General features: G+C 33.3%; 1 protein-coding gene across 3 annotated transcripts; it reads right to left on the bottom strand.

The window, feature by feature from the left end:
* Positions 1 to 7589: 7589 nt before the first annotated feature.
* LOC108326567 (uncharacterized) lies at positions 7590 to 17049 on the bottom strand. 3 transcript variants are annotated; one of them, XM_052875289.1, is made up of 9 exons: positions 16712 to 17048; positions 15637 to 15834; positions 15394 to 15516; positions 14289 to 14326; positions 14048 to 14207; positions 10646 to 13534; positions 10485 to 10568; positions 10165 to 10301; positions 7590 to 8113 (listed from the first exon to the last, which is right to left on the bottom strand). In XM_052875289.1, exons 1-9 carry the CDS (start codon positions 16790 to 16792, stop codon positions 7891 to 7893), a joined length of 3933 nt encoding a protein of 1310 aa, XP_052731249.1. In that variant the 5' UTR covers positions 16793 to 17048; the 3' UTR covers positions 7590 to 7890. The 3 variants fall into 3 exon arrangements, with proteins under 3 accessions (XP_052731249.1, XP_017415625.1, XP_017415627.1); XM_017560136.2 differs by having other exon boundaries at positions 7590 to 8125; positions 16712 to 17047; XM_017560138.2 differs by lacking the exon at positions 10165 to 10301 and having other exon boundaries at positions 7972 to 8125; positions 16712 to 17049.
* Between the last annotated feature and the right edge of the window lie 1319 nt (positions 17050 to 18368).

Genomic DNA, 18368 nt, shown 5'->3' with positions numbered 1-18368 from the left:
ATCTACAGCATTGTAGATAAAATACAATGCTGACCTATCTCTTGCACGAGTTTTCTTGAACATTGCCATTTATGCCACCGTCTGATGTTCATCCTCATTAGGTTCAACATACCCATCTTCCATGTTGAGATTGTTGATAGGGGGAGCACTGATTTAGCTGAACCCATAATCTCAGTGATAACTGTGTTTTTGATTATGACAACACATAATTAATAATAACACATGTGTGTACTGTGTTATACATGTCATATGCTTATGCTGACTTTGTTATATCTGTAAAAGCATATATGTGAACATTTTTGTGTTGATTATAGCATACCACTATGTTTAATATGTGATTTTATCTGTGGATGCATAACATATGTTTTCGGAAATGAAAAACCACAAGCACTATGGTTGAACTTTAAAGCGTGGCAAAACAACAGTTTTAAGTCGATTACATTATTGGTGGAATCGATTAAAACTCGTATGTTTGCACAAATACTTTTCAAATGTGCTGTGATGAATTTTTGTGAAGCAAAGTTTTCAAAAATGTGCTAAGTGTTTCTACTTAATCGATTGCATGCAACTTTTATTCTACTAAGTTTGTTATTGATTTGAAAACTGTTTAAATGCTTGACATAACTGTCACAACGGTCATATTTTTAAATATGTTGACCAAGCATTTATTATGAATCGATTACATTAAATGCACATTTCATTAATGCATTTGACTGCTATTATTATGTTACAACTGTCAAATGTATTCGACTACATTAATAGTCAAATCGATTAAAACACGTCTGTTTTGTGAAAAAACTATATATTGACGCCTGACTTGATTTCTGTAAGAAGTTTTAATCTTTACACTTTCATATCTTTCAGAAAACGTTGTGATATCTTATAGAGGAAAGAAAATATCCAAGAACCAAAGATCTACAGTGGTGATTTAGAGTCTTGAAGGTTTCTTACGCAGCAAGGTTTACTGTGTTTGAACGTCTGAACTCTCTGCACAACGAGGTGTATTTTGCTTGATCAGGAACTCTGCAATCGTGAAGATTGGCTGGTATTCCTTGTGGTGATTACAGGAAGAAGAACTGTGTTCTTGACTTTGAGAGTGTCTCAAAGGGTTTGACAGCAGAAGAAGGTGTTCATGTTGCGTGTCTTGTTTGTTGTATTGCCTATATTAGATTAATGGGTTAGAGAGGTGTTTTACATTTTGACGTGAGGTCGCTGTAAAAACCTTGGTGTAAAAACATAGATCTTTATAGTGCATTTGCTTCCTGTGGTTGGAAGGACACTAGATGTAGGCAGGTTGGCCGAACAAATATAAAAACCGGCGTTTGATTTCTCTAATCCCTACACTCTTTATCACAATCGATTAATCTGTTTTTGTAATCAATTAAGTGAATTGTTGATTACATACCATTTTACTTGCGATTCAAGAAAAGTCTAAAGACATCCTATTTTGCGAAAAAGTTTTTGAAAGTAATCATTTTTTACGCAACACCAATTCACCCCACCCTCTTGGTGTAAGAAATGAAGCACTTCTTTTTAACATTCCACCATATCCCAAATGTCTTGGGATCTCAGCAACGCCTTCATCTGTAGGCACCAATTATCATAATTGGTTTTTCTCGTCAATTGTGGCATACATACCATTGACAACATTTGCCATCTTTCTCAAAAAAATAAACAAGCACTCATTTTTTCTCTTACGGTGTTTGACTATCTCTCCTCTCTTTCCTTTTTTTCTCTCTTGGTACTCAGAGCATAAAGCTTTGATACCACTGTTAAGAAAATCTCATGTTACACACACTCTGATATTTTCCTAAAATTGAGTCTGTTATTCATTGATAATTGAAGGGCTTTAAATAGCCATGGTACTTACAATATTACAAAAATAAAAATAAAATATCAACTATCTTAAAAATAAAATATGTTTAATCTATCATAAAATAATATTGTACCTAGATAAACAGAAAATCATAACTACCTATCCCTATTTTATCTCTATCAAAGTCAAACTAAATATAACTATACCCAAAAATAATAAAATAAGATTTAAACAAAATTATTAATAAAACCTTAAAATTTAAGTTTATCCCAACAAAGGGGTGAATTGATTTAAAACTTTCTTTGAAAACACTCATTTTCTTTGATTTTTTTTAAAAGTGTTTCAATATGAAAACTATAATGCAATTAATTTGAGAATCTAATTAACACAAGAATTTAAAAACAATACAAAAGAAGACATATAGAATGAGAAGGATTAAATAACACATTTATATTAGTTTAGATCCAACAAAAGTGGATGTAGGATTGGTTGGATCTAAACTAATATAAATGTGTTATTTAATCCTTCTCTTTCTTTGTCTCTTATCCACTATTCAATTTTCTCCTTTGAAAAACTCATTTCACTATCAAACAAAGCTGTTTACAACGCTAAACAACAATTACAAACACAAGACAACCATAAAATCTTTAACCACTCAAGACAATATAACTTACAATAGAATATCTACCTCTATCAATTCTTGGTTACACAAGAGCATATATACTTTATCATCTCTTGTTACAAATACCACAAGGAGAGTTGATACAAAACAACAATAATTATAAGGAGTATACCAAAACACAACATATGTACACAAGAAATTAAGAATTCAACATAAACTTTGATCTTTGGAAACTTTAAAGCAATTTAGAAAATGTGTAAAATAGATTTGTTAATCTCATTGTAATTAGTTCTATATGATTACAAAAGTTGTTTCAAAGATTGAGATTAAGTCTCTATTTATAGAGTTTTAAAAACACTCATCTAAAATAAGAGTTGATGCATTTAATTAAATCAATCAAGCTGCTAATTGATTATTCTTAATAAAATTTAAAAAATAGTTACAATGTTTCTATGAAATAATCGATTATAATATGAGTTAATAAGTTAATTGTAAAAAATACATTTAATCAATTGTAAAAGAGTCTAATTAATTATAATTTTTAAAGCATTGAAAAACTTAAATGATTCTCTAGTTTAATCTATTAACTCAATAGATAATTGATTTGTTCCAAAACCTTTCAAAAACGGTTTAATTGATTATAGAGAAGCTAAATCTATTAAAAATGTCGAAAAGCCTTTTAAACTTGACTTTAACTCTTTTAAAACATTTTCTTTCAATTTCAATTTTTTTATAGGATGTGTACTAAATTAAAAATACCTTATGTGAAGAATACAAACATCACTTAAAGAAAGTTATGACTGTATAATACATCTTCAGCATATTTATTCCTCAATCATCACCAAAACATCTTGACATTTGACTTGAGGCTTCTCTTGAAGTTCAACAAAAATCTTCATCAGTTTGTCTAACTAACAAATTATATCATTTGACTAAATCATGTTACTTTAATCTCAACAACAATAAAAGTTATGACCATATGAGGTGAAAGAGCTATACATAAATGATAATTGTTTTGTTAGTGAAGTTATTGGTGTGAAACAATTTTGATACGCTACTACTTGAGAGATCTTTTAATGTTAAGATTCTTTACAAGATCTTGGTGGTCAAATTAGAGAATATTCACTACAGAAATAGTAAAATTATATATATGTCAAGAGCAATACATGCAAGGTGCTTTACATTTTTTGTTATAAGATAAAACATTTGCATCTATCCTCATCAAATAAAGCATTGGTGTGAAACTTTATTGGTCAATTTTAGTTTTGCTTACAATATTTGTAGCTATGTAGTAGAGAGGATCTTATGCAGTTTTATGAAGTGATTTTAAAAAAAGATTAGTGTGTTGTTTTATTTGTTTTTGTCCAAGAGTGCAAAAGTCTAAGTGTTAGGGTATTTGATAACTCAATTTCTATACTCTTATATTAAGGCTTATTATGTCCCATTAGGGTCTATATTTCTTTTATCTTTCCTTTTTACCTTGGTTTATCAACATTTAGGAAGTTTAGGAGCTGTAACATCTCGTGATACCATTTAATTTGCACCCGACGTGTTTTAGAATCATGCTCTTCGTGTTGGTTTTGCTTAGCACAAATTGATTGGTGCCTAGTGTAGCTAAAAGGGTTAGACCTTGTTCCATTGGCATCCAATGCATAAAAGGAGGCACCTAGTGCAACTAAAAATGTATTATTTTCATATATGTCCTTTGCTAATTGTTTTGCTCATAATTTTCTCTATAGGTGTTCAATTGAGTTGATTCTTGTTGCATTGGATTATAGACTCAAAAATATTTAGTTTAAATACTAGGACATAAGTTTTGGAGCTCTGATCTAGCTGTAATTCATGTTGAAGTGGGTGGTAATTGCAATGGGCAAAGACAACTTAAGCATTTCTTTGAAAGCTAGTGCAATTAGCAAAGCTTGGAGCAACCCCCATCTCTCAACCTGACGTGCTATTGGGTCATATAGGCAATGGTCCAAATGAAGCTCAGTTAGGGTTGTGCACTCATGCCAAGTCAGTAGACACAACAAAATCACATCTCTAAAATGGCAGCACAACGCTCACACTCACATAAGAAGGAAAGACAACTTTTGGTAGCCTTTTTCATCAACATTTTAGAGTTAGTTAAAGGGGATGTTCCCCTATCTTGTTGTGAGAGTAGATAGTGTTTTCAAAGAGGGTTGCACAAAAAAAAAAATTGGGGGACAACTTAGGAGGTACTACTTGTATCTTTCCTTAAAACAATGTTTATTTTTTGAGTTGCTTTGTCTAATGTCATGGTAGTGTTCTTTAATTTTCTTTTCGCTTAATTCAACTTCCATCTTAAAAGATCTTAATTTATTTCGTTGTTTTCAATTTTGCTATTCAATTGATTTTTGGGTTTTGCTATGTTATGTTTCAAAAGTTATTATGCCTTTTAAAAAGTCTTAAGTGTATTCTTTTATATTTGAAGGGCTCATTTAGTAGGGTTCTAGTTTATGATGGAGCTACGCAGTATGCCAGAGAGGCTATAATGGAAGGATTGTGAATTAAGATTATGTCAGATATTTAAACACTAGAAAATTTCTCATAGACTATGTGTTTATTGTGTATGGTACTATTATCAACGGTAAGGTTAGTCTACAAAAGGTAATGACTTTGTCATGTACTGAAGCAAAGTACATTACCATGACTGAAGGAGTGGACGAAGCCTTGTGGTTGGAGGATCTAGTTAGAGAGTTGAGAGTGTAAGACTAGATTGTCGCCAATCCATTGTGACAACAATGGTGTTATACAATAATAAAAAAAATTCAATTTGCCATGAAAGAACAAAATACATTAACGTCGAGTTGCACTTCATAATAGAGGAGAATACTGGAGGATTTGTGAAGGTGATAAGGTTTCAATTGATCATAATCTCTCTTATATGAATACAAGTAACAAGTTTTTTCATTACTTGGATTTCATCCAACCGATAAATGATTATGCCCATAATGGAATTAGTGCAGCCAAGTGAACCTTGCTAAAAGGATTTGTGCTAAGCTAAGTGAACCTTGCTAAAAAGATTCGTGCTAAGCTAAGGTAGAAATTTGTAAAGGTTGCTTCAATAAAATCTTGTCAAGGCTCTTTAAACCGTCTTTGTCTAGTGATATGGTCCTTGTATTGCTAGTGGTGAATAGTTCTTAGTAGTATATCTAGTATTTAGCAACTATTTGACATTTTTTACTCAATTAATTTTGTAATAGATGTAAATTGAAATTCATTAACATTTCAATCAAACTATATTATTTATGCATGTTAATCCTTTCTCGTTGTTTTAAGAATTGTCTTTTATTAATAGATTGCGCTTTCTTTCTGTGTAATTACATTTGTATTGATAGACAAAACTTGTAGTGGATTTGTACGATAACTTCACAATAAGAATGTTAAAAGAATTTAATTTTTAAAATCGAGTTCATAATATTTGAACCAAACCCAAAAATAACATCATTGTAAACTTGTGTGGCATACGATGCCAGGAATCAAGTATAACTAAGCTGAGATGCATATGCTAGGGTAGGGGCTGGTGCCTCTAATTTGGTCAGATATATTAAGTAACTTCATATTTCGCTTTCAGCCATTCCAACTCAGATTAGATAGCTATTCTTATAATAGGGCTGATATTTCACATTTTTAGTGACAAAATCGTCACTATTATTTGAGTTGCCCTCTTTTAGATCGAAACTTTATTTCTTTGCATAATAAGCATTCTTCTCTAAAGACTTTATTATTTGAAGAGAGTTTTGAGACCAGTCTTAATGTCTTTATTTTCAGGGTTAAAATAAACACCCTCATATTTTATACATCTTTTGAAGAGTTTACCAAGACCGAATTGATTCTAAAGATTAGAGATCACAATTATTTTACGTCAAATTAAGAATTAATACTTTTGTAAAATATGCTAACATGTGGATATAGAACAATAAAAAATGAAAAAATATTCATAGGAAAATATTAAATGCATCTAATGCCAATTTCTAATATATTTCTTTTTTCATTTTTTAATAAGAAATTTTAGTTTTTAACCATTGTCCATAGTACGGTTTGATAGACCTAATCTTTACTTATACACTTCAGAGACATATTTACTGCAGAATAATCGGTGGCATTAAGCTGGCCTTATTTTTTGTCCTAATGGTTTACTTTTCCCTTCATTTTTAACCACACCAATTGAGGTAAAGAAAGGGGAGAAAAAAAAAAGCAAGTGGTATTATAAAGCCAATTATATGAGAATGTCACAGTTTGAGCAAAGCATTGGTTTACCATTTCAACAATGAAGGAATTCTTTTGAACACCAAACTACAGTTTTAGAAAAAAAAGCAATAGTAATAGGGGAAAGCATATGCGCCGGTTAGCATCAGTGGATGCTTTAACAACCAAAAGAAAGAATATTATTTGATGCCAAAGTGAAACAGAATAATGCTTCTACCTGAATTGCTGTTGGAATTTCTTTTTTCATAATTTTGGATATTGAAAGAAAAAGTTGTTTGAATCATAGAATATCTTGGAAACAGCCACCACTGTCAGTGGGAGAGAAATCATGGACAGAATATAAGGTTTCTTTCTATAATCATGCAGAAAAACAAATGTAACTATGAAAAGTGGATGCCGTAGAAAACATTCTTCTATAATATTTTATTTTATTAGAAAAAGTTAGACAAATACTTGAATTTGATTTGTTTGTCTAATAAATTTAATTGGGTACACAATGTTACAGAGAAAACCTAACGGTTCAAATGGTTAAAAATAGACTTGGTCAGTAACAGGGCATTCACTATTCACCAACCATATTCAATGCTGAAGTTGTAATTTATGTATGAATCAGTTTGGTTTGCACTCTTTTGATCAAAATCTCTTGGGTTAGCACTTGTTTTGTACTATTTGTTTCTCTTCCAAAGATGCAAATGAAATTTTGTCTTTGGCTGCATTTACTAGTAGGTCAGGTAAATGTAGAGATGTAGACCCATACGGAGTATTTCTAAATCTAATTGCTTATTCTCCTGTGTTAGTGGGATGGTCAGTTGGTCACCTGGCTATATGGAAGAAACAGCTTTTAATTTTGTGTGTTCCTTTATTCTTTTTTGAATAATACAAGCTCATATAGCAGCCCAAATAATGAATTTTGCGAGTATGGAAATTAAAGCTTCAAACCCTTGGGATACAAGAGTAGTATACAAGAAAAAAGCAAGTGTTGACCACCCAAAACCATTACAATAGCACTTGCTAAGTGTAATTCTACCTTCAAAATTTCTGATATTTACAAGTACAATGACCATTATAGTTTTATTACTATTCTCCTATTCAATGAATGATTCATTTTCAAATGGTACATCCTATAGTTGATTGAAAAATCTGACACTTAAATTTCGTTAGAAAAGTTACCCGAGATTGGCAGCCTCAAATCCAGGAAAGGGTCATTGGATTAACCATAGTTCTATGAAAGCCACCCTTTTTTGTTCTTGGTTGCCTTGAGCTTCATCACAAGTTCTTCACGCTCAGCTTCGACCTCAGCATACTTAAGGCTCATGTGGAAGTAGCGCTCCTGAATATCTCTTAAATCTGCTTCTAGAACAGATTTTATACGTTCAAATTTTTCTTTCGTTACTACTTCTTCAGCCATTGATTTTAGTGGGCCATCTGCCTGGATTTTTTGACCTCTAGATGGTGATCTGCAAAATAAATATACAAGGGGTTATGTAACAATATTACTTCGAGCAATAAGGCAAGCGTTAAAACAAAAGGCTTCCAAATTCTTAGGGACATCTTTGCAACAACATTCTAATCTTCCGGCCTCCCTAAATGAACAATTTCATTTTGACTTCAACTGTTTTGAACTTGGGTTTAACCAAAAGGAACACAATATGAGCCTCAATAGGAAATGCAGGGAAAATTGGCTCCTTTGCTTACACACCAAGAACACATAATCAATTGTTGAGGAATTTGACATTCTGTGTAATGTAGACTGATTGTGCATATAAGTGGAAGCAAGAAAACACTGTTTTCTTCTATTTTTCCTCTTATAATTAGTAAACAATAATTATGGAATTACTTTTCTTGATCTCAAAATTAAAATAGCTATTTAAAATGAAATCCTAATAAAAGGAAATAAAAATCCTCCTTAAATAAGGAAATAAATCTCCATAAATAAAACTCTAAATCAGGAATAAATCTACCAAATAAACTCTTAATCCCAATCCTTTAATTGTAGGGATTTCTTACAAACAAATCAATCTATATTTACTGTAGAGTAAATGTACAATATTTACACTCATATTTCAACACTCCCCTCAAGCTCAGGAATAAATATCCTCCACTCCCAACTTGGTTTGAGATTATGTGAGGGAAGACCACAGGCCAACGGACCTACAATTAGGGCTATGTAATTAAAACTATATAAGGAAACATTAACTGCAGCATAAATCAAGGAATTATCATTCCCCAAGTTGGTGTGTTGATGCCATCCATTCCTAACTTGCTAACAAGAAATGTAGCACCACTTAACCCTTTTGTCCATACATCTCCAAGTTGATTTTCAGAGGATACAAATACTGTACATATTGTACCATTATCCAATTTCTCCTTTATGAAGTGCCTGTCTACTTCAACATACTTAGTTCTATCATTGTGCTGGATTATGCGCAATATTTATTTTGACTTGTCATCCCAATATAGTGTCACTAACTTTTTCTATTCAATCTTCAAGTCTTGTAAAATTATCTTTAGCCACAGTATTTCACAAATCCCTAAGGCCATGGCTCTTAACTCTACCTCTGCACTTGGTCTCGTCACAATATTTTGTTTCTTGCTCCTCCAAGTGACTAAATTTCCTCCAAGAAAAGTGCAATATACATAGGTAGATCTTTCATTGTCTATAGAACCTACACAGTCAGCATCTGCGTTGGCTTCTAAAGATCATCTCATTCCACTTTGTCAATAGAATTCCATTTTAAGGAGTTCCTTTCAAGTAGTGCAAAATGCAATAAATAACTCTAAGAGTCTTCTTTGGATTATGCATGAAATGACTTACAACCCCAGGCAATGTCAGATCTAGTGTAAGACAAGTAAATCAATTTCCCAACTAGCCTTTTATAAGATTATCTATGCAGAGTTACATCTTCAATTGATTCACCAAGTTTTTGATTATGTTAGATAGGTGTCTCTTTGGGTAATCATCCTAATTTACTAGTTTCAGTTAATAATAAATCTAGCACCTAATTTTGGTGGGGGATGAAAATACCATGATGGGAATGAACCACTTCAATGCCCAATAAATATTCCAATTTCCCTATCTCCTTAATTTCAAATTATGTTATCAAACATTTGTTAAGATCATGTATCAAAACATACATAGAGTGCAAACAAGACTATATGCAGGCATTAAGTGTAACAGAAAACCGTAAAAACATTAAATCATCTAGTGTGTATGCATCAATAGACTGTTTAGCTCAGAATACTACTAGATGGTCTAACAAAGAATTAACAAAAGCTCTCCCTTACACAAGACCTCCCTGCCTTCTTATAAAGGCCCCCCAACTAACTAACCAACTAACAACTAATTCCTAATTTGTTTCCTTCTATCTTGCACACATTATATCCTATCACCTTATATCCTATCAAAGCTCCAAACAAATAAAAGAGTCAGCATAAGGGGTTCATACAAATAAATTAAAAACTTTTTCCTTTAAGCTTTGAAATATGTTCCTCTAACCTGTGAAATTGAGCTTCATAATTATTATTGGCTTCGTTTGCTTTTGCTAGTTCATTATCACACAATTGAATCTTCGATAGTGGATCTACTTCAACAGCATGAACATTTTCATCAAGAAGTCCAAGTTCAGTTTCTACCTATATAGGAAGGAGACATGAAACAGAAATATCGAAAAGTAAGGTGCCATTTGCAGTGAGACTACATTTATTTGATATTATCACTAGGTTCCATCCACACAAACGTAATTATAAAATATACTCTGTAACCTTTGACACCGAGGTAAATTACAATGTAGTCAGTCAAAGTTCAAAATATATCACCTCACTATTATGTTTGATGCTGTCATTCTTTAATGACTTTTTCCTATTAATGCGATGTTGATTGTTATTCTTCACCCCAAGATTCTGCTAAATCAAAGAAAGAAAATTAATAGTCCTGTCATCACAACGTTATCACATCATTAATGAAAAAGAGCACTAACTTTTGATGACTTCAGATCATCGTGAACCGGTGAAGATTTCCTGTTTAACTTCGAAACCTGATTTCTCTTTTGTTCCTTAATCAGCTTCAATTCTTCTTCAAGGGCTTGGGCTTTTGTTTGGAACTCAGCTTTTTCCTGTTCAAGAAGTTGTATGGTCTGTTGGTGCTGCCTGTTTATTCTTCTGCTGTTACTGAGATCAGTATCCTGGACACATCTTGTTTCTTCCAGTCTTTCTTTCTCAGATTTAGAAGCATTGAGCTCGTTCTTTAGAGCTATATTCTCATTTTCAAGTTGATTGTTCTGCTGCAATTGAACCTTTAAATTTCCAGATTCGTCCATGATTTGTTGCCTTTCATATTCAGTGACTGTAAGTTTTAATTCAAGAGCATTTATAGTACTTTTGAATTTTAGCTCTCTTGATTTGCTGTCTTCCACCAGCTTCAACAGCTTTTCATGTTCAGTCGTCAGCATTTCCACTTTAATTTTGTATTCAGCAACTTGAGTTGTTACGTCTTTCAGCTTTTGTTCATATTGAGACTGCAGCGCATCAACCTCGTTCTGAGCCAAAATCACTTTAGATTGAGCTTCTTCAGAAGCAGATTCCAGTTTGGCTTTATCAGCACGTAATGTGGATACTTCAAGTAAAGCATTAGAAGCTATTCTCTCTTTTTCATCATATGCTGCCGAAAGTTTCAAACGGAGGTTTTCAACTTCTAGTGCTAGGTTTTGAGTTTCTACCATCTTCTCCATTTGCATCTGATTCAGTAAGACTTCACCCTGTTCCATCTGTTTCCTATTTTCATCAAAAAGAACATCTAAATCTGAAATTAGATGTTTCACTTCTGATGCAATATCTTCCTGCATTAAAGTGAAGCTCTGTTCCAGGTGTTCAACTCTTTCAGAGAACTTAGCGAATCTTTCATCTGATTCCCTTAATTTGGCTCCCATAAGGGAGCAATTTTCCTCTTCCTTCAACTTTTCCTGCCTCAAATCTCCATTTATCTTCTTGACAAAACTACATTCTTCTGCAAGATTTTCTATGGTATTTTGTAAATTCTGGTTTGCTACTCTTAGATATTCACATTCTTCTTGTGCTTCTGACCAGCGAAATTGTGTAACCTTCAGTTTTTGCTCTAAGTCTTCTGTTGAAGAATCTATCTGAGTCTGCATCTCCATAATCTTCTCATGAAGCCTTGCAGATTTAGATCTGGAGTTCTCTAGTTCTGTTAAATGAAACTCTCTTTCATTTGTCAAATCTCTCAACTGAGCTTCTAAAACAGAAATGTGCGTTGACAATTGTTGCCTTTCCTGTTCTATGTCTGATATGATGAGCTCCAGTTCATGCTTATTTTCTTTTTTCATGACTTCCATATGTTTCTCATGCTGACTATGTTCTTGTTCAAGATGATAAACCTTGGCTTCTAGCTCATCTAGTAGCTTTTGCAGAACCCCGATCTCCTTTTCTTTGTTTGATAAATTAGCCTCAAGATTTCCTATCTCAGACGATTTATTAGTTAGTTCCGTATTCAAATCTGTGATTCGGACTTCTAGAGCTAATTTTGAAGTCTCAGGGTCTTGAATTGAAATGTGATCATTATCACTAATCTTGATGTTGTTTTCCCCTTGGACCATGTCTCCTGAATGGAATATTCGAAATAAATTGTTGCTTACCTCAGATCCAATGCTAGTAGAACATTGATCTTTGACCTTGTCTGACAAAAGGTCTTGAGATGCTCCACCATCTTTCAAACTTTTGTTTGCTTCTTTTAGCTTGAATAAGAGGTCAAGGTTTTCTTCTGTCAGTTCATTGCAATCCACCTCAAGTTCCTGAACTTTCTCTTTCAGTAATTCAATTTCTCTTAAAAGATCTGCATCACCTAAATTTTTGGACACAGTCTCCACATTACAACTTTCTGGGACAGATTCAGATAGCTTTGCTTTCAAACTTAAAATTTCTTCATCTTTAGCAGCTAATTTTCCTTCATATTCCATTTCAATATCTGAAAGGGTTTTGTTATTTTGAATCTTCAAATGTGCAGTATCTCGCATTTTGTCTTCCAAGGCACCTTCCAGCTCTTGTACCTTGACTAGCAGATTTTTCTTCGACTCCTCCAGTTGTTCTAGCTGTTGCATTAACCGCTTGTTTTCTTGTGTGCTTACTTGGAAAAATTTGTCCAGATCACTGAATTTTGAGGGTAATGATGAAAGGGTTTCTATCTCAATTTTCTGCTGTTCTATGGTCTCTTCCAGCTCCTGGAGAACAGAAACGAGCTCCAGATTTGCTTCTTGGCTCCTCTTCAGTTGCAAAGACAAGTTGGCATTTGATTCTTTTTCGAACTTCAGTTCCTCCTTTAGAGCATTCTCAATTTCTGAAAAACATTCACCTTCACATAGTGAATCTTCCGATGCTCGCTTTCTCGACAATTTTAACTGTTCAACTTCTTTTTTAAAACTATCACGCTCTACCTGGGCCGCTGAAAGTTCCGTTTTTATACCTGCCAGGTTTTCGTATTGATCTGAGAATTCTTTCCTCAACACGTCTAAATCACTCATTAGCTTTCGGGCATTCATTTCCCACATCTTTGCTTCTGCCCGTAGCTCTTCAGTTGTGTCTTCTGCAGGTTCCAGACGATTATTTGAAGCATTTGTCGTTTTAGAATACAATGAACCAATATCTTGTATATTCTGGGAAACAAATGACGAATCATTTGACTGAGAAGAATTTACAGGGTAATCGTGATGGGATACACTTTTCTGGGAGCTGGCTGAACCTTGTATTCCAGTCGGGCTCTGCCCGTCACTGATACTAGAGGAAATATTTTCCCTTCCTGTGGAACCCTCAGTTGAGTAATGGCTGCAGTTTGATACAGATCCGGAGAAGCTTGTTGCCTGCAGACAGAGTGCCAGTGCAAGGCGTCATTATCATGATAATGGCAGGCCAATAGTAAATTACGCCACAACTCAAACATAAGCAAGCCGATGGCTCCACTGCATAAAGACATTATTTTTCTTCCTGGATCGTGATAGAAGAGAACTCTGTACAATAGACGACTTTAACATACTCGTTAAGATGAAATGCAGTTAGCATCTCCACGTAAAAATCTGACTAAATTACTATGTTAAAAACGCCAGTTCAAATTGGAATTGGTGGAGATTAGCAAATGTCTTTTGGTTAAAAAGTTCCATGAATAAAACTCGTGAATAGTTCCTGGTTCCTGGTACTCCAGATAACCTAAACCTAAACAGCTAAAGTAGAGAATTATTCGAGTATGAAAAGCTCATCCTGATAATTGATTATTAAGAACAGACTTATTTTTAACCTATATGCATGTCTGGGAAGAAATCCATAACCATTTAGAAAACAGAATAGATATGTTTATGGACGGAAAATGTTGTTTTTACCCTTGTCTCAATTTCTCCGGGGGATAAGGTAGAATCAAAATCTTCAAAAGAGGAAGATTCAACACTCTGGATATTTGAACAATCAGATTCATTGGACTTGATAGGAAGATCATAATTATTTTCATTGCTGGCCTTCAAATGGAAATTTGTCTCTTGATCCCTGAAAAATGTGTAGGAGATAAATACTGTCTAGAATAATTTACTTATAATACACACGAAAATACTAGCCTCCAATACAAACCTATGTTTCGTTCTTGGTGTCAGGCACTGCACAGTTACCTACAAAATACACAGCCACTGAATTCCCAATTCTAAGTTCAATAACTTTTTTCTGTAACAGCTTTATTGTAATAGGAAGAATATAATTTTACACATTCTTTTTTTAAAATACAATAACTAAATAACTTCTTTTATTAATATAATAATAATAATAAAAAAAGAATTTAATTTATATATATATATATATATATATATATATATATATATATATATATATATATATATATATATATATATATATATATATATATATATATATATATATATATATATATATATATATATATATATATTGTTGTAAAAGAAGGAGTTCATAAGTAGTTTTTTTTTAAGAAGATATCAATATAAAATTAATCTTTCTGGTGACAATAGCCCACAGTTTGTCTCCCTATTGGGAGAGAAGAATCACAATGAGTTCTGCTTGAATGAGCAAACGATTAACCAAAGAAAACGGGTCTTCGACAACGTAGGGCAATGGGTAAATTATTTTTTGTCATACTGGTGGTTCCAACGAAAAAGTAAACCACATGTATTCGAAGTGAAGAACTGGGCGGTTGTCTTGTAAGAGGAAAAAAAAGGAAAAAAACATGTGATAGCAGTACTCTTATGGGGCCAAAATCTTCATAAATAATATTCAAGTGTCGTGCACCACTCAATCGATTAAGAAAAGTTGAATGAAAAGTAAGTTCAAAAAAAGACTCAAACAATACCATCATCATGTGTAAGGAAAATGAAAAAGAAATTTGTCACAAAGGAATAATCCCTGTGATATACTGTTTGTCCAAGACTACATTAAGTGAAATAGTTAAATTACACAATACCGAGAAAATAAAAATGTGAGAAGGACAATTTGATATATTTATAAGCATCAAAACTTTTATTTGTTTATTCAATTCCACAAAAAAAAAAAATATTCCAGATTTCTAGTTTTATTTGTCCCCTTAATTTCAGAAAAATCAACTTTAATTTAATCCAAAATGACACATAATCATTCATGAAATAAAAAAGACAGCCCTTCCTGCTTTCTGCTACCAGTCACGAGATATAACTTCAGTTGTAGGACTCACTTGTAAAGTTGTCCCATGGTTGCACTTATTCAGTGGGATTGAAAGTGGAATAGCAGCATCTGAACTCATATAGCTAGTCAAACTAACAGTGGCGTCCCCCAGGATGCCAGATCTTGATGACCCCTGTTAGGTGATAATGATTATTTATATAGTAATCAATTCCTAACAGAAATTTCAAGCCGATAAAAATAAAGAAACAGAAGAACAACAAAACGGTGTGCATAGCAGCAATAGAGATAATACCATTGCAACAATAAGCTTGAGGACAAAATCATCAATCTCCTTCGAGGAATTATCTCTCGAAACCCATATAGATTCTGAAAAGCTATCTGACCATTGACAACATCCATTACGCACTGGCACTTTGCTAGACTTTGCAATTGTTTTGCCCTTTTCTACGGAGACAACAGAAACAAACAGCTTGTCCCACCCTTTGGGTACCTGTTAACATGAGATTCACCTTTCGTTATTGACCATACGTTTTTTTTATGGCTACTTAAACAACATTTGAAAATTCAAAGCATTTGGATATATAATTCTAAAAGTAATTTTTGCAACAATTATTGGAATGATATAATACTGATAGTACCTCCTGATCTTTAAATATTAGGACAAGCATTTCATTTCATGATTTGGCTCTTGATTTATCCTCGTGGCAAAACATACCTGTAGTACTGTTCTACATTCCACGAGAACAGAAACTACAAGCAAAAACGTTGGCTACACTTCTGTAGATACCCGTTACGCTGTTATCTAATTAGAATTGAAATTTCGTTTTGATAATTTGTAAGGTAAACCTTTATTAAGACTACTTCTGAATAAAGAACTACACGAACATTACCGAAGAAAATATATAAGTTTTTTCAAAACCACAAAGCTAACGCAGCTAGCTATTATTTATAACAAGACAAAAGCTAGTGATACACTTTGTCATTAGCTGAAATTTACTAGAAAATACAAAACTGTGAGATCTCACTTCTTATCTAACCAGCTATAGCTGGACTTCATTAACTCTCAGACATGTTCTGAGTCCGCTCGGTGATTTTCTTTCCAAAACACGAAGCACTTCATATAAAAAATTTATATTTTAAAATAAAATCACATCTCCACATCAACGCCTGCTGGCATTTCCAAATTAGGATCAAGGATTTACAGTTGCATATTGCATTGCACCTACGAATTATCAAGGCGGATCAATAATTTCGAAGACGGAGCACATTAAGCAAAAGCGAAACACAGATAGACACTACAGTAGTCACATTGATCGTCGTAAAACGAAACGAGAGATAAAAACACGAAATCGAAGAAGGACACGAACCTGGAGCGCCTTGAGGTGAGAGATTCTGAAGTCAATTTTATCCCCTGATTTCGCCGCCCTCTGCTTATGCAACCTAAACATTCTCTTTTCTCTTTCTCACCTCACTATGTTTCTGTGTGCGAGTGTGTTGTAGCGCGTTCTTTCTCAATCACTAACTCACTCTCGACAACTACCAAATATCGCTATATTCATGATTTCATCAGCTTCTCCGCAACCACCGTCACCAACCGGCGAAAGAGACGAAGAAAGAGAGGGAGAGAAAGAGCGTTAGCTCAGTTGTCATTGTTGTGAAGGGTGTTATTTTATTGTTCCTTCAAACCATCGCGCATAGAGAGAAACGGAAACGAAACCCACAGAAAAAAACAACCAACTGACACAAGCGCTTTGGCTTGTGTTTTATCATACTGGTAAAATTTCCGGATAAAATTAAATTTTAAAAAAACTACATAAATTAGAATAAAACAAACCATACATGTGAAATTCAAAGCACAAATTATTCATTTATGTAAATCTTTTAAAAATTAGCCATATCCATAAATTTATATTGTGAGTAACATCCAGTGTAGTGAAACAGCGAGAAAACGGTTACGATCCGATCTTTTCCTTTTTCTTCCTTTTTCTGCTCTTTCTTTTTCTAATGATTCTATTCGCTGACGTGGCACACGATGGTTGGCCAAGCACGAAAGGCGTTGCAACTTATATTACCGCTCCAACCACCGGAAGCGAAGAAGCAGTAGCAAACAAAAATATTACAGCCTGTGTTCCCGACGAGGTTAATAATAGAATAATTTGAAATTCAAGTTATTTAAAGAAGAACTGTTAGTAACTATTTTTCTTGCTTACTTTATTTTTGTGTTTATCTCAATTATTGTTCACTAAAATTATGGATTTAACCAATGCCTCGGTCGCATCGTGATCTCGTGACATACATGGGCATAGGGATTAGCACTTTTTGAGGGAATAGGAAAAAGCATCGTGGAATATTTTAAATTTTTTACGCAAGTTAGTCTTTGTAAGTCTCGTACGGACGGACTTACGAGTATATTCTTTATATTTTATAAAATAAGATTGATATTCAGTTATATATTATAAATTTAATATAAAAAATTTGGCATGATTTTAAATAATATATGAGTTCATTTATGAAATTAAGCAAGGGTTTACGGCACATGATGTGGTAGGTTTGCATTAGGTGAAACGGTTCGTTTTGGCAGGGCATCACCAACTCTTCCCAAAATCAGTAACAGAGAACTTTTTTATTCTCCTAACTTTTAGTTACTATTAAGACACAGTTTGAGATTTTAAATTCGTTGGTTGAATTCATTGTACTGTTTATGATGTGTTCACACGATTAGGGTTAATACTGTGTACTGGTCTCGTGGAGAAGGAAGAGGGACCCAAGAGCTCAGGCAAATGAAGTGAAACGCAAGGCAATTTTATGAGTACACGAGAAAAACAAATTCTGATAGCAACAAAAGAGAACAATAATTCAGATCTACCAAATATTTTAGTCAAGTCCTTCATTCAACTCAATTCTTGATTTTGAAAATGTTCACCAAACTAATCTGTCGTTAAATAATGATGAACTTTTGAGAAGTTTTATTGTCTGCGTTCCTCGAAAATTCAGTTTGGAGTAATGGATCAGGACACATTTTTT

The sequence above is a fragment of the Vigna angularis genome, chromosome 3 (genome assembly GCF_016808095.1).
Source record: "Vigna angularis cultivar LongXiaoDou No.4 chromosome 3, ASM1680809v1, whole genome shotgun sequence".
NCBI classification, from domain to species: Eukaryota; Viridiplantae; Streptophyta; class Magnoliopsida; order Fabales; family Fabaceae; genus Vigna; species Vigna angularis.
The sequence above is the reverse complement of the archived record's forward strand: the minus strand, read 5'-3'. Positions and strand labels throughout refer to the sequence as shown.